The sequence below is a fragment of the Lemur catta genome, chromosome 1 (genome assembly GCF_020740605.2).
Source record: "Lemur catta isolate mLemCat1 chromosome 1, mLemCat1.pri, whole genome shotgun sequence".
Lineage (NCBI taxonomy): Eukaryota > Metazoa > Chordata > Mammalia > Primates > Lemuridae > Lemur > Lemur catta.
This window is the reverse complement of record NC_059128.1, coordinates 129123141-129139881: the sequence shown is the minus strand read 5'-3', so window position 1 is coordinate 129139881 and position 16741 is coordinate 129123141. Positions and strand designations below refer to the sequence as shown.

The 16741-nt window shown below is 46.9% G+C and overlaps 1 protein-coding gene across 1 annotated transcript in view; it reads left to right on the top strand.

Moving 5' to 3' along the window:
- Window positions 1-16456, top strand: part of RSU1 (Ras suppressor protein 1) — a 179296-nt gene extending 162840 nt beyond the window's left edge. Inside the window, exon 9 of the mRNA XM_045534115.1 lies at window positions 15884-16456. Coding sequence (XP_045390071.1) covers window positions 15884-15986 — 103 coding nt within the window. The 3' untranslated portion in view covers window positions 15987-16456. The remainder of the gene's footprint in view (window positions 1-15883) is intronic.
- Window positions 16457-16741: the final 285 nt, after the last annotated feature.

The following is a 16741-nucleotide window of genomic DNA, read 5'->3' as shown; positions in this document are numbered from 1 at the left end:
CCACCACAATTTTCTGATTCTTTTTGTTTGTTTAATACTTTTGTGTGTAACACTGAATTTGAAATTGACATATTGGTGAATTACCTGCTGGGCACGATTCTTTCCGGTAAGTCCAGAGGAGCTTGGTTTACCTACTTTGTACTTCTTGTTCCTCATCTCCACATTAACATTTTCCCTTGCCCATATTTTGATCTCTTTTTTTCTGTTCTTGATTCTGTGCCCACCATCCCTGCAAGGACCCTGACTCTAGCCCAGTAATTTTTCCTTGAAGCCCCAAATTCCCAAGGAATATGGCCTGGCGTGAGATCGTCCCTTGTGTTCTTAAAATACACGTGATCGTCACATCCATCGATAGATAATCTTCTGCACTCACCAGAAGCACTGTGTCACATCTGGGGAAAAGATTTAACATTGGTTTTAAAGAGCTGTAGACGTTTTAATAAAAGTTTCCTCTCAGTTTTTCTCTGATGTGTATCAGGAGAAAAGTATAGTAACAGAGAATATAGCATTACTGCAGCCTGTCTGTCTGAATACATTTCAGTTCATTGAACTAGATTTCCCTGAAAAGGGAGCCTTCCCAGCCAAGTCAGCCCTAAATACAACCCTCGGGGCAAGCTCAGATCTGTAGCCTGCTGTAGGTGTCATTTTCTTATCCTTAATATCTTACTCTCTGGCACGGTGACAAACAGGATTAAAGCTAATAGTCTAATGAAAACTGTGGACACCCTAGTGTCAGAGGGGAATGTGCTGAGCACCACGCCCAGTTAGAGTGGTAGAGCCCACCGGCCAAAGGTGGGTGTGGCTGTGAACACACGCGGTCCCCAAGTCTTCATGCTGGTCAGTGACCACTAAGGCATGGCGGTGAGGTGGTCTCTCTGGGGACTCACAGCCTACTTAGAAGCAGTTCCAGGAGCAGGAAGCACAGAGACATATGGAAATTCCACTCTCATGCTTAATATACAACAGGCAAAATGAATTTTTCATATTGGCTTTTTTAAAAAATGGAAGGGTTCCAGCTTTGCCTCGCTGGTGAGCCTTTTGGAGTTAGTGTCCTTTAAAGCAGCCAGAGGGGGAATAGCTGTAATGTAAGCAGAGTGGTGTTTGCAAGTGAGAGCTGTAGGAGAGGCAACGATGATTTTGGAAACATTATTCTGGGTGTTGAATTGAACGGAGAGTTATTACTGAAGGAAAAAAAAAAAATACCCAGAAACACGTTGTTAATACTCTCTTGGATTTGGGCCTGGAGAATCATCCTGTGAATTGAGTGGAAGCTAAATAGAGAGAAAAAAAAAATAGCAAATTAAGGGGACAAATAACCAGGGCGAAGGGGCGGGGGGAAGGTTGCCGCTGGCATCAGGAGAGGGAACATATAACCAGCGTCTGATGCATTTCCTTAAGAATCCGTGTGTTTGCAAATTGCTCTATTGCATCTTAGCAGAATCTAATCTGAGTAACGAAGAGCTGACGAGCGAACACGGTTGGATGAATTCCCTCAGTCCTCCTGAAATATAACAGAGCAAGGAACAGTATAATGAAAAATAACAGAGAGAGGAGCTAGGGGCTTAACTTATGATCAGTGTTCATTACAACAAATGACATTTCCACTGCAGAGTTACTATAAAGATTATTGACTCTTATGTAATGTGGTTCCCAGCTGAATAGAGTGGAGAACAGCTTAGCCCCTGCATGGGAGAATTGCAGCAAGAAGAGGACTGAAGATGTGATCGGTACCCGTATTCACGTTTTCAATTAGTCCTGGGGAGCTGCCCATTCAGGACCCTTGACAGAGCCAAAGAGCCTTGTCCAGGAATTCTCGCCACGACCACCTCTGGCATGGACTACCATGGTTGTGTTACACTCAGTGAAGACCAAGCTCAGAAAGTGACTAAACTTGTTGGAAGTTTTATATCCAAGGCCCCCTCCTTATGTTCTCTGCCATTTGCTATTTTTCTCAAGCATACATATTACAGCATTTTAAAAAAATATCTCTTTGGAAAGGAAGCTGTGTTTTGTGGAAAACTTTGGGCACACAACCATAAGGCATTTTGCAACTCCGTGGCTTCAACCAGCTTTAGAATGGACAAGCCCAGTTCTGAGCACGGTGCATAATTGCCTTGGTGTGTCGAGCACCTGTTTGGTACCTGCTGAGCGCTCTGTTATTTCATCCTCGCAACACCCCTATGAGTTATGTACTATTATTATCAGTCCTACTTTGCAGATGAGAAAGCATTCTCAGAGAGGTTAGGTAACTTGTCCAAGGGTACCCAGCTGCCAAGAATTACTAATGAGTTTCAGAATCATTTCTAACAGTCTGCTGTACATTGTAACTTCCACACAGGTGCTGAACATAAAGGGAGATTCATTCATATTCATTTTCTCTCTCTCTCTCTCTCTGTCTCTCTCTCTCTCTCTCTCTGTCTCTCTCTCTCTCCCCCCCCCCACTCCCTCCCTCTCTTTCTCAAAGCAGGCTGGGTATCAAGTCTGTCCAGAATGTTTGCTTTCAGCCCATATTCACGAGTCATACCAGCCTTGCTTGTTGTGTATTTTAGAAGTCAACTCTATAAAACTGCCCCCCACTTAAGAGGGCTCACTGTCAATATTAGCCAGAGGTGCAGATGGCAGCCCTTGGTGACATGGGAGATACAAACAGAACAAGGCCACACAAAGAGGCCATTGGTGAGGGACTGCCTTATTGCAGAGAAAGAAGCAAAGTGGCATTTGAAAGCACATCAGCAGTTGTCAAAAGAATAATGAGGAAGAAATCTATGGGCACGCAATGGTAGAGTCTTGGGATCTCATCCTTCCTTTAGTTTTCAATTGCATATTTCTGAATTGTATGGGAAAAAAAAATAATACATAATGAGAAATTTAAAAATACCCTTAGCCCTGACATAACCAGCAGATTTAATATTCGCCCCCTCTCTTCTAAGTTCCTCCGTCTCTCCCTTATGAAAGCCTCATCGTGATGTCCCATCTGTGGCCCCCTGCAACCTGTTCTGGAGACCTCCCTGCAGCCCACCCTCCCTGGCGTCCAGCCCAGAGGTCAGAGCCAGACAGGACAGAGGAGCGTGGAGTGCCAGAGGCTAGATTCGACCCCGGCCACTTGAGAAGGCGCACAGCCGGGTGAGGAAGTCCGGGCTGCCTGGGAGATGGCAGATTCGCGGATACACCTGGCCTGTAGCCACTGCTTCTCCAGCCCCCTCGTGAGGGCCTCGTGGATAATGCACTTTGGCCAGCTGGGCTCTCAGGACCCTTGGCTCTTGAAGTTGCTTTTATGTTTTCTTGCTTTGGGGGAAGAGAGGGACTGAGCATACTTTTCTCCAACCAAGTAGCATTCATAGGCTTTAGGAGTTACTTGTTTTGGCCTAAAGACCTTTCCAAGCTTATGACTATTACAAATAATTAAGGATATTGGGGAAACATCTACATAAATGGGAATATACAAGTGGGGGGTATATATGTGTGTGTATGTATACACACATATATATGCACACATACATATACCCATAGTGGGTATATATTCCTACTTATGTAGAACTTTCCCAGATAGATAGACAGACAGACTTCCTTTTTTGAAAGCATTCAAAGTAACCATTTGGTCAAGATGCCTGGAAAAAGAGTCCATCAGCCTTTAAAATGCCTTTCATCCAAGTACAAGATGACGGCTCAACTCTGATTGTCCGTATCTGACGTGCAGCACTGTGGCCACTTCTTGACTTGTGACTTGTCTGACTGAGATGTGCCGTAACTATAAAACCACCCAGCAGAGTTCAAAGACATGATATAAAAAAAATCACACTTATATAAATTTACTGAATTATTTATCATTGGATTAAAGATAACATAGATCATTCATCATTTTTAAATTGATGACATGTTGAAATGATAACATTTTGGATATATTGGGTTGAACAAAATGTGTGATTAAAATTAATTTCATCTGCTGCTTTTTACTTTTTTAATATGGCCACGAGAAAATGTAAAGTTACATTTGTGGCTCAAATTATATTTTGGATAGTGCTATTCTATGGAGATATGTGAAATATGGAACGTGTCTCTGCAAATTGGAAGTACTAATATGTGTTTAAAAACAAGACTTTAAAAATAGCCCAGGAGGAGAGAAATTAACTCAGTCTAGGTAATCAATGCAGTGAATACTACCAAATAAGATGGGGTTCGTTTTATCTTTGGGGGGAAAATGTGTTGGACCGAAATCTTCGTGGGTGATAGTTACGCAGGGAAGAATATTTTTCTATGAGGACATCGTCAGGGTAGTAGGAGTCGATTGTTACGGAACATGGGCTGTTGATACTTGAAAATAACTTTGGTGCGTGCGTTCCTTTGGGATCCTCCGACACTGTCGTCACACTGGGCCCGGGAGGTGCTTCGCAGACGCCTGCTCCTCTGGCATCTCCGCCCCACACTTTAACTTCCACCTCGCTCTCACCAGCTGTATTTAGAATTCTCTAGCACCTTCCAGGGGTGTTTTGTGGGTGAGATTCTTAGATGAAACACTTGGGATTCTTGGATGAAAGGGGCTGTTGTGACAAGCTTTGGCTCTTCCCTCCTCGCCCACGGCCACAGTTTTGCTTGGAGCCCACGAGGCCTGTTGGGGGCATCGAACAGCTCAAGCTCTTATGCAGAGAGTCACATCCTCCTGGCGGTGCCGCCCAGGGTCCCCACCCAGATTCCTTGCTGATGCGTGGAATCCTCTGGTAGATCTTTTTTAACATCTAGCTTCAACCACAGACATCTTAGTTTTTAACCTTTTTGCACTTGCAGACCATAAATTCCTCTGCCTCTCTTAAAAAAATCTCATTTAAAAAAATCTTAGAAGGAAATGTATGACAACTATTAAATCTGCTGAATCTACCCAGGGAGCTACAAGTATAATATTTTTTTACATGTTAAAACCTTTTTTTTTTTCCAGGATTTTTTTTTTCCATAAAACTCAGAAATATGAGTTTTATGGGAAGAAAATAAAAAAAGGATAGAATTCAAAGACTCATCTCCCGTCGAACTCTCCTAGATGTCTTCTCTGGTCTTCCTTTGGCAATTGGTGACTTGTTCCCAAATACCACTTTGTTTCTTTCCACATCCCCGCATGTTCCCTCGCCCACAAAACTGGGCCCCTCCCCTGCCACCAACCTCTCTGTCACCAGCCTGGAGTTCAAAGATTGGCATCAGGATGCAGGAAGAGCACAGATCAACCTGATATGCCGTGTTGCAGGGATGGTGTTTGGCACTTTGCAGAGAGAGCACAGCTTGTGTGGGGTGAATTCGGCCTTGCCAGGGAAATGGCAAAAAGTGCCAGGTACGGTTTACCTGGGCTCTGCTTGCTGAAGTCCACCTGGTGAGAACCTCGCGGCTAAAGCGTCACGTGCGTAGTAGGTAGCTGGGGACTTTCTAATCTTGATTCCTGGTTGTTGTTTTTTGTTTTTTTTTTTTAATATATTTGCTGCATTTGTAAGTGGAACATGATTCACGTCACAGAACATCCATGGATGATGGAGCAGGGGAAGGTGATACCTGTCTAAAATCCTAGGCATGGCACTCTGCTCTAACCAGGGCACAGAATGAACCTTAGAGTTGCAAGCCCTGTGAAGTTTCATTGCACATGATTTGGTGAAGGGTTAAATGAGTTACTATAAGAGAAATGCTACACGGGGTTCATATGTAAAGTGTGTAAGTTCCATCCATGCAGGTGCCCAGCTCTGACCAGGTGGAAGCCGTTGCCTGGAGGCCTCTGTTTCCATGGGTTCTGGGTCTGGGTGCAGCCTCACAGAGCACCCACTCAGCGTGTGGTACCTGTCATCGTCCACGTGAGGTGGGGGGTGGCAGTGGGCGTGTTAGATACCTACCACCGCTATTTAAATCCAAGCACCCCGCTTTCTGTTTGGGGAAACACAGATCACCCAATTTACGGATTAATTCCAAAGCCTTCTCAGTCCCAATGCAGTGAGCTTTGCCCTGTACCCTGAAACTTACAGGATAGGCCTATGCTTGCATCTAATGACAGGTCCAGCTTTCCAGTGACATGGCTGCATGTCACCTGCCATGGCCAAATCAGGTCACCTGGGCTGAGAGAAACTGAGAGGGAGGGACATTTTCATCCTTTGTGCCTCCTTAGCCACAAAGAGGAGGAGGAGGAGGAGGAATAGCAGTAACAGTAGTAGTAATAATAGTAATAGTAGTGTTAGTAATACCTGTATGTATGCTTTTACCATTTGTCTTTACCTTAAAAACAAAAGAAAGAGAAAAAGCAAAGGCTTCCCCTTTTGGTCACTAATACTCCTAGTTATGGGACACCATTGTCTGTGTGTGTAATGTCATCTACATCTAGGGCTGCAGGACACGCGTGTGCCCCGGGTGGTTTCATTCATGTGATATTTAAGGCTTAAAGGAAGTTGTATCAAAGCTTCCTGTGTCACATGCTGACACGCAGCCTGCACGGCTCGCGCTCTGCCGCCTCGACGACTAGTTTCACAGCTTCAGGGCTCCTGAACAACCCCGAGCTGTTCATGAAGACACCAAGGGTGGCCAGAAAGACTCTCATCCTCCGTGATAATAAAAGTTCATTCTCATTTTTTAATTTGTTTTTCAAGAAGAAAAAGGGGAAAACACCCACTGCTTTTATAATGTTCATTTTAACTGAATTTTCTTTTATTAGCAGCTATCTTTCAGCTGGTTCTTATTAACACCACAGATGATTAGTATTCAGTAAAAGCCTCTTGTACCTTAAAGGGTACAGTCACAGTGCTGGGAAAGAGAGTCTCTTCAAGGGGACAACAGCCTGGCTCCAAGAGGCCTCAGGAAGTGGCACGATGGCACATTTACCCTGTGCCTGTGTTGCCTTCAGCCTTTCGGCCGTATAAACTCTGCCGCAAGCAGAGGAAAACACCTAAGAAACTGATTCAGGAACCAGGACTCCATGACAGAGGACACGAGCCCCCAAGGACGAGAACGCTTGCCGGGGGCTGCAGATCACATATTCTCTCGTTAAACGGCCCTGAATGGAAGCTGATGGACAGTCACCTGATGAGCATGGAACTGAGGACGTCAGGAAATATTCCTTGGCTCAGATATTCATTCAATCTGTCAATCAGTCCACATTCATTGGGTGACTGATGTGTACCAGGCATCAGGCCCTAGAGAAACAAAAATGATTGAGACATAGCGCCCGTCTCAGAGGCAACGATGATCCAGTTGGGATCCACGCAGTCAAATACTTTCAATGCATCCTGGTTAAGTGCAGGGATACGCACTTTCATTCAGTCAATCAACAAACATTTATAGGGTGTCTGTGGTGTACCAGGCACAGAGGACTCTGAACAAGACAGACAAGGTTCCAACTTTCTAGGAACGAATCTGCTGTCAGGGGAGGCAGGAAACCAATAGTAATCGAATACACAAAATAACCATATTGTGACAAATGGTGTGATGGGGAATGGAATAGTCAATGATAAACAGTGTGGCCTTTGAAGAAGGCCAGAGTAACAGTTATGTCAGGATTCAGCATTCCTTTGATTTCAGGGAATGCAAAGCCTAAAAGGGAGGGGGTGTTATTTGACAATTTGCTACTATCCAGCAATGCAGTGGGCTTCGGGCCTGGGAGCCCAGTCGCTGTCACTGTGCCCGTTCTCTCTCCATCTTTCGGTTCTTGCTGTGTATGTAAGCTGTCTGTGCCTCTGTTTACTCACCTGCAAACTGGGGCTGGTCACAGCACCTATCTCTGGGAGAGCTCGAGAACATTCCAGGCAGAGTGAGTAGCAAGGACAAACATCAGACGTGGGCAGGGGCCGGGGATTGGGAGCATGGAGGATCCGCTTGCTGGGCCATGCAGGTCCGGATTCGCTCTCTGTGCTGCCTTGTAGAGACATGGTCCTGCCAGGGCGTCCACAGGACTCAGCTTGCTGGGCCCCAGTGGCTTTCCCTGGAGGGTGCTTAGCGCCCACTGCCTCCATTTACCCTTCTGTTTCCTCCTGACCATGCCCTTCCGGTGGGTGGCTTCTCTCTCCAGCTTAGTTAATACCCTTGGTCTGGTTAAGGTCGAGTCTTGCTGTTCTGGGAGATATGCTGGTGTTATTTTGGGTGACTTTTAATGTTTCTGCTTTGATCCATTTTGTGTTGGTTTTATCATTCAACATGCAGAGGGCGATCTTACTTCCCTTAAGTTCAAGTGTTTGGGGGGTGCTTCTCTCTCGCCCCGACGGTCCTGATCTCTTCAGCCAATTCTGTATGGGCAGGGTTTGAAATTTAAAGTGAGTTATATGATATGAACAAAAGTGAGAATTTGTGATTGTATTAACATCCAGGTATCCATGTTAAGAGGCCTCTTAGGTAATTACTATGTAGCTTTTGAGAGCTAGATTCAAGTTAATGGATTTTCACACTAGTGTTTTTGAAGAATAATTTTTGAAAAAGATAAATTAACCATGTAAAATAATTCCTCTCTTCCTTTCTTAGTTTAGAATATCTACGTGTATATTATAAACACATACAGGTATATACAGTTGGGTGTCTCTTTTTAATCATTACAAATGCCAGGTACTAAAAAAATTCTTTCTCTTCATAAAAAACATTCACTCCAGGTGTGAAGTCTATTGGGGTAGTAGCTTGTTTGGGAAACTTACCAGTGCCCTTGGACCAATTTCCTTTGTCTTTGAGTTTATTCTGGAAATTGCAACATTTAGCACTTCGCCATTTAATTTAAAAGGATTACCTATTTTCTTAAATGCTTAAGCAAGGAGGCAAGTTGCAGGTATTGATTTTACTCTGCATATATTCCGTGAAAGCTCGGTCCCCAGGGAACATACCTCCTGAACTGCATGCTTGCCGGTGACAGCTTGGACCTCTGATACATAACCAAAGACCTTGCCTAATATCCTTGCAACCGCTTGGGGAATTTTTATTAAGTAAAAGCATCATTACAGTAGACAGGATGATGAAGTTTAATGAGCATCTTTTGTGCACGATACTGTTAGTTTCGCTGTGCTAGAATGCGCATTTCTCCCCTCCAGTGGGGCAGATAGTGTCCAGTTTGTATGGGGTGATTTTAAATCTGCCTTATATTTTATATTATATTCGTGTGTAGCTTGATATCTGTCTTAAGCCAGCTACACATTCCTTTCGGATATCTATATAGGTGCCGTTTGCACGTGCATGTTTATTTTTTCTTTTTTCCCCACCATGTGTTGGGCACAGAAAGCAGTGAGGGTTATAACGGAGAAGAATGTGACAGACACTTACTGCCATCAGTGAATTGCGTGGAACCATCTCTTGGAGGTTTGATCTCAAAAAAAAAAAAAATCATTGCATTTTGAATTAATGAGACTTCTCATAGGAATAGGGTTAACTGTTCGTTTTTTTCCTTTAAGACTCAGCAATTTCTGTGCTAAGGCTCTGTCACCAGCCCCTCATAGCTGCTAGATAAGATAAATAAAGATACGGCAAGTAGTGTATTAATAATCTAGGCTTCACACTTTGTCCACAGATTTATTTGCGGAGATTTTAAATTTAGCCTCCTGCCAGAAGATTACAGATTATAAGCAAAATTATTTCTTTCCATTATTTTCACTGACCGTCTCCTTAGATTTTAAAATTGGTTCTTTTCTTGGTCTGTCTAAGAACTTTCCATGGAAACACCCACAACAACAGTAGGGATGCATATGACATGAGCAAATGACTTAAGAACAGCATATTGTACCTCTCATATACCTGGCATTCTGAAACACAATATTTACATAGCACACAATGTGTTTCTAGCAGTGCCTTGAGTGTATAGACTACAAAGGGAAGATAAGTCTGCGGTCCCTGTGCAGATATTCCCAATTTCCAGTTAAGGTAGCAAAGGTTCTGGGAAGGCATAGGACTCTGAGGTCACTCAGCTCTTAGGTGGCAGAACTCACACTCGCTCTGTCTTTTCTCCACTCCATACTGCCCACCTCAAGCCCAGTCTTAGGTCACACGTGCCTGTTAGCGCACGGAGAGGGGTGAGCTTGGGCAAGTTAGGCCTCCAGTGCCATGTGCTATAGCTGCTGTGTGCCGGAGACCAGGCTGGGTCCCCAATCCAGGGGACACTGGGTGCAGTTTTCCGTGCACACACCAGGGAGAGGTTGTTCGGGCAGTCATGCGCAAGACACATTGGAGGAAGGGAGATACTAGCATCAGAGAAGCCAAGAAGGGAACCCTTATAATAATCTAATGGCCATGTGACGTGGCCTGTGTTTTAGGGTACAGAAAAAAAAGAATGAATAAAGCAGAGAGGACGTGGAAATAAAAATAAACCAAGCACCATAAAGCAGCTGATGAACCCATCGAGTTAGGAACCCTTGAGAAACTGACGAAAGCTGTGGTCCTTTTCTGCTGAAACTTACACATACAACTGTACTTAAGAGCTTCAGGTACTTCCGTGGTCCCAGACAAAGAATTTCGAATGCTGGGAAAACTGCTACCATATTTGATTCCTATGGCGACTGGACGAAGAGGCAGATGTCAAAGTGACTTCAATGCTTGATCCTAACGGTCTGGAGATGTGGAGGGATGGGCCTGGGAAAGGTGGGGTGGTTTGTGGGGTGGTTTGATAGCTGAGTGTCTAACTGGGCTGCAGGGGGTGGTGACTTGGAGAGCTGCCACTCTGAGATCATCATTAAAGCTATAAAATTAGATGATCTTTCTAAGGAAGAGGATGCAAAGAGATAAAAGCACAAGACGCCAGGACCAAAGAGGTGTCCAGAGAGAGAAGCAGAGCCAGGATCGTGCCCTACAGCCCTATTAGCCAAGGCAGGAAATTTTCAAGAAGGAATGGAATGGTCCCGGTGGGGGAGGGACGGGGGCGGGGGAGGGAGGGTCTTCATTGCGGCAGCCGCAAAGGGTGTGAGATCCTTGGATCCAACTGAAATGATAAGACTTGAGCATTTTTGCAAAACTGAAGATGCCCGTATTAAATAAAATTCACCTGTCAGTAATAGACAATCATGCATATTATACTGCTTAATAAAAAATGCGTTGCAAAATTTATTCAGAGTCTGGTGGGCTGGAATTTTTTGGCCGTGCAATCGTAGCTGTCGACAGGGAGTAGTGGTCAGTTGCATGGGGCTTAAATGAACCAGTCTGCAGGGTACTTTAACAACATGCCTCCGATGTCACCAGCGTGGTGACCCGGGCAGGCCGCAGAATGATTCCTCCAGAGATGGTCTTTGGCAGGGCCACCACGGGCAGGGCCCACTCCCACTTTCGCCCTTGGACTCCATGGATGAGCTAGAGAGCTCCAAGCACAGGCAGGCTGGCGTGCTCATCTCCCACAGCTGAGAGCATCCCAGCCATCGTCTTTGAAACTGTCTTCGGTGACAGAAGCCTGTTCATCAGACTCTCGAGAGTAATCGATCCTCTCGTGTCACTTGGGAGAGCTCTTCGTTGGGTTTTTCCCCACTCTTTAATCATCTCCCAATTATCACCTACAAACCAGATTTCAGTGGAGAGAATGACTCTGTGCCGAAGGGTCCCCTCCACTTTCTGGTCTGAGCCCAGACCCACCGGCTGCTCCAGCCCCAAGGGTGACCTCGAGCCAGGCTGCCTGTATCACACTCTCGAGCTGGCGTAGCCAGGCAGCAGTGCCCACTGAGACCCTCCCCAAGAGGGGAGCTGCCCCAAAGGCACAGGTGGCAATGCGGGTTCCAGGCTGCACTCCGGGCGTGGTGGCAGCTTGCGAGGAGCAGAAGGAACTGGCCAGGTAGCTTGAGTCACGGAGCTTCGTGAGAGTTTAAAGGCAACAGCTGCCATTCTGCACCACCTACTGTGTACGCCACAGACAGGAGTGTTTCCACGTCTCATTTAATCTCCTTCCAAGCCCTCCAGGGTGGCCGGACATTTTCATCCTAATCTTGCAGATGGGGACATCCAACTGTGGCAAGTCAGTGATGTTCCTAAGGCCACATGTCGTTCAGGGCAGAGTAGGGTGCAGAATGCAGAGGTGAGCGTGAAGCCCAGGGGCTGTTCTCCAGGAGTCCCCCATGCAAGGCCAGACCGGTGCCCCTTCGCAGAGAGCTGTGGCAGCGATGGTGGTGCCGAGGGCATGTGCCACCTAAGAGGCAGCACTAGCGCCGGGGCCTGGGGCAGGGATGGTCGGGTTTCCCCAGGCGCAGGCAGCGCCGGGAAGGAACAGGCTGAGCAGGAGAAGCTGTGTCCACCAAGGCCCCGAGGGAAAAAGCACAAGAGTCACAGGAGGAAATTGGGCATTGGGGAGGACAGAAGTCCTGACCAATCCTAGCGTTTCCGCATGTGGCCCTGCGTGGTGTGATGTGCTCTCTGCTCTCAGGAACTGCAAGTAATAGAACAGCTTTCTACTCAGTCGCTGTTATGCATTAAATCCAGGTACAAGCAAAACAAGGGCCAAGAGCATTAACTTCAGAGAACAAGGGGGACAGAGATGATCTGGTTGACAGCAGAGAGGCCACAGCTTGCACACCTGCTTTTGCTGCTTCTGGTAGAAACAGCACCCATGTTTCCTTTGGGGCACCTTGCCTTTTCCGAAACTTCGTCCTACTTTTCAGTGAGCCGCTATAGCGAAACTGGACAGTTTTTCCTGCTGAAATTAAGCAGAATCCTCACCAGCAGGCTGCCCCGCCAGGCCTAGAGAGGTTCCCGTACTTGCTCTGTTAGGTCTCGGTTGCTGCTATAACATGTTACCACCAACTTCGTAGCCAAAAGCAAAACAAATTTATTAGCTTATAATTCTAGAGGTGAGAAGTCTGAAATCAGTGTCGGGACGTTTGCATCTTTCTGGACTAGGGAAGAATGGGTTTCCAGCTTCTAGAGGCCGCCTGTACTCCTCAGCTCACAGCCTCGTTCTTCTAAGACCCTTTGGATGACATCAGGGCCACCAGATCATCCGGGATTATCTTCCCAGCTCAGAGTCCTTAACTGAATCGCACCTGCAGAGTCCCCTGTGCCGTGTAAAGTACGAAATTCACAGGTTCCAGTGACCGGGGCGTGGCCATCTTTGGGGGCTGTTCTTCCGCCCACCCACCCTTCCTGACCAAATCGAGGCCTCCTTGGCTACTAACTGGTAGAGCCACCAGGTTTTGGAGCCCGAGATGCTTGTTGCCACTGCTCTGCCGCAGCCTGGTCCCCACGTGGGAATGGCCGCTTAGTAAAACGCCGACTCTCATCTGCCCACGCAGCCGGAGGAGGGAAAGGATCGTGCGGCGGCCGGCGGCGGCCCCCGGCTCTGCCAGTGACTCACCGAGGAAGTGGGGCGATGCATTTAGCTCTGCCTCGGCTGCTTTCTTCAAAGAGGATTAAAACCTCTTTTCCAGGGGTGTTTGGGGAGTTAGCATTGATAGAAAATAACCATGTTACTCTTCAGAGGAAGAAGCCCTAAAGAAATAAGGAAATCATATAATTATCTTTATTTAATTGCTCAGACTGTGACCCCACGAAAGTCCTATTTTTGAACACACATTCGCTGGCCACTTCCAGTAGACTTGCCGTGGTGCCTGGCTGGCTTGTTGAACTGCCACTGCCACCCCTCAAGGGTGACAGATCTAGAAACTGAGGCACGGAGGGGAAGGTAAAAGTTGCTGATCATTTGCCCAGAGTCAACAGCTAGGAAGTGTCAAAAGTAGGGTCTGAACATCAAGTTCAGGGCGTCTCCCACCTGGCCCTGTGTAGGGACTTGCTGTGTAGCCCCAGGAAGTCAGGCGCACACAGTGGAATCTGAATCTAAAAAGGCAGTCTTTGAAACACTGGAACATTCCAGTTCTCTCTGGAAAAGGAGAGGTGCCCTGCTGAGTCCCAAGCAGTTCTGCTCCCGCCCCCCAAGATAACTTCCCTGGGTGTTGCACTTGGGGCCCAGCTGAACACCTGCCCCTCCGAGGAGCCCTCCCTGCCCTCCTCGGTCCTTATCCCCATTCAGGACACATCACAAGTGGACCCTGATCAATTCGTTTCGATTCCTACTTCTCTTCCCCCTCCTCTGACCTCCTGTGGTCCCCAAGACCCTTTCCTAGCACCCGGGTGTCGCCAGGTTTCCATGTGCATGGACTGTGGAGTCCTGTCTCTGCAGATTTTTATAATCCTTAAAGTTCGATGTTGTTTGTGAGTAACGACGTGCATGTATTTCTTTGCTTCGTGGGGACGAGGGGTTGGAAAATAGAGGGAAGAGATAAGAGGCTGTACGAGAGCTGTGTAACTGAACACACTGAGGCCGCAGGGGCCTGTGCGAAGGCCCAGAATAGGGTGAGACCTCAGCTTCCTGCAGGTGACAGGCTTGGAGACCAGAGGCCTCCGGGGTTCGTCACTCTGCAGCGTTAACCCCCTGAGTGTCAGTAAACTGCCATCCTAGGAGGAAGAGGAGCGTGTAGGGGCTGTGAGGAACAAGTGTGTTTCAGAGTGTGTCGACGAAGGCCAGGCATGGAGTGGATGGATCCGCTTGGGCTCAGGGTTTCTTCTGCCTGTTTGGTGTATCTGGGAGAGCAGCTGGGAAGGAGGAACGCAGGTTGGGCCCCCCCTGGGTAATACAGGGTGACGTCCCCATCCCAAGATCCTTAATTACACCTGCAGAATCCCTTTTGCCATGTAAGATAACATGGTCACAGGTTTCGAGGATTAGGATGTGAATGTCACTGGGAATTGGGGCAGCCACAGGAGTTAGGTTGGACGCACTGAACTGTCCTCTCTGTGCAAACCAGTGGTTCTTTACCTGGGATTCAGGGCCCCCAGGTATCCGCCATCTAGCCTGCAGGGGGACCTGCAGAGTGTGGGAGACGGGGACTGTCCTGGGAGCAGGTTCTCTTGGGGAAGGAGATGTTTGTCCTCTGGCTCCAGGAAAGGCACCGCCAGGTGGGCAGGAAGGGGCCTCTCTCTCCATTCCGTGAGCAAAAGCTCCTCAAACCTGATTCCTACAGAAGCCCAAAGCCAGTTTGCGGACTCTCGTGTTACGTGTCTGGGACGTAGGACAGGAGAGGCTCTCGCTGGACAGCTAAATTGTGCCACACCGTGCGTGGCCACCAGGTGCCAGCATCAAGACAGGATGTCAGTTCCTGCATTAGAACCTGGGCCGCCTCGTACAGGGCGGCCCTGCTCTGTGTCGCGCTCTTCCAGCTGGCTCAAAGCAGCAGCAGACAGCAGAGTCGAGTGCTGGCTGTCGCCGAGGAGCTGAGAGCGCCCCCAGGGCTCTCTTGGAGACACGGTTATATCCATAAGAGGAGTTAAGGATGAGCTTTATTTATTTTAGGGTGGCTTTTAATTTAGTTTAATCAGAATTACCCATAAATTATCAATTAATTACCTCCTGTTGTTCTGTTAAATCCTCTCAGCCGTGGAGCCAGCGTGGCTGTGCGGTGACTGCCAGCCGCCGTGATCAGAGGGCACTTTGTCACCGTTTAATCAGCGGTACTTATTAACGTGGCATTGATGTGTGGCCGCCCTCCCCGCGCTATCCATCTCGCGTGCGCAGCCAGCGCCGTCGCGGGCACCATTGCTCTTTGCCACATCAGCCAGCCCCGGGCTTTCCGGCCAGGCGTGTGCTCGCTTCCCACTAAGTGGACACTCTGTCTCTTCCGTTCAACCCAATTTTTTGTCATTGTCGACTTGGACACTCGCCACCTTCTGGACTTCAGTCCGGAATGGCTGGGCTGAGCATCACCAGTGGGTGTGAAAACCCAGGAAACCTGACCATGACCGCACGGCACAGTGCACGTGCGCAAGAGAATTTTACAGTCTTAAACACAGCGTGTCACCCAGAGAAAACGGAAGTGATCTTTTGGTGTCCCTTGGCTTACCGTCTATTTCTGGAGATGACTCTGTTGTTGAAAGCTCTACCACTAGAAGACCATATTGTATTAGTAAAACAGATCTCATGGTTTCTTCTCTCTCTTTTCAGCCTCTATGGCAGACACATGCAGGCAAACCCAGAACCTCCAAAGAAGAACAATGACAAATCCAAAAAGATCAGCCGGAAACCCCTGACAGCCAAGAACAAATGAGGAGGTGGCATCCGTTGGACGTCCGGCCTCTTTTGTCACCAACGCTGTCCTCTCTTCCTCTGTCTCTCACAGAAACACAATGGTGTGGCCTTTCTTTTTGCCTTTTCCCTCTGTCGTTCTAGTGCTTTCCACCTTGCTTTTAGATTCTTTTTGGTAGGTGGTAGATTGTTATAAGGTCTTAAAAACCTTTTCCATTTGTTTCTTTAAAATTGCCCAAAGCAGGGAACAAAGCTCTTATTCAACTACAAATTCCATGGTAGGCACAGGTTTCTGTTCCTTGAATAGACATCACGAGGCTGCTTATTATCAAAAGAATAATTAAAATCATGTAACCATTTAAATGTCACAATTAACACTTTTCACTCTGTTTATTCACATTATTTTGCTTTATTAAAAGCCTCCTTTCACCACCGAGATATTATGTTAATTTAACTTACAAGTGATTTTAATAAAATCTTGAATTTGTATCACATGTTGCTGCTTGACTGGAACAAGGGGTGGACATATTTTTGTTGACTTTTTTTCCCCAAAAAATTTCTTATTCAGTTTTATTGGTTATAGATGATAAACTCCAAAACTTTTCATGAAAGAAATGCAAAATTAAATCAGAGTTCGTTTCTTCTCACATTAATTTGTCAGGTTTTTTTTTTTTTTCTTTGAAGACTGTTTCTAAATTAGGAAGGAGCAGAAAAACACATCTCTAGAGATTCTGCCAAAGGATTTTGGAAAGTAGCATTCCTTCACCAAAGAAATGG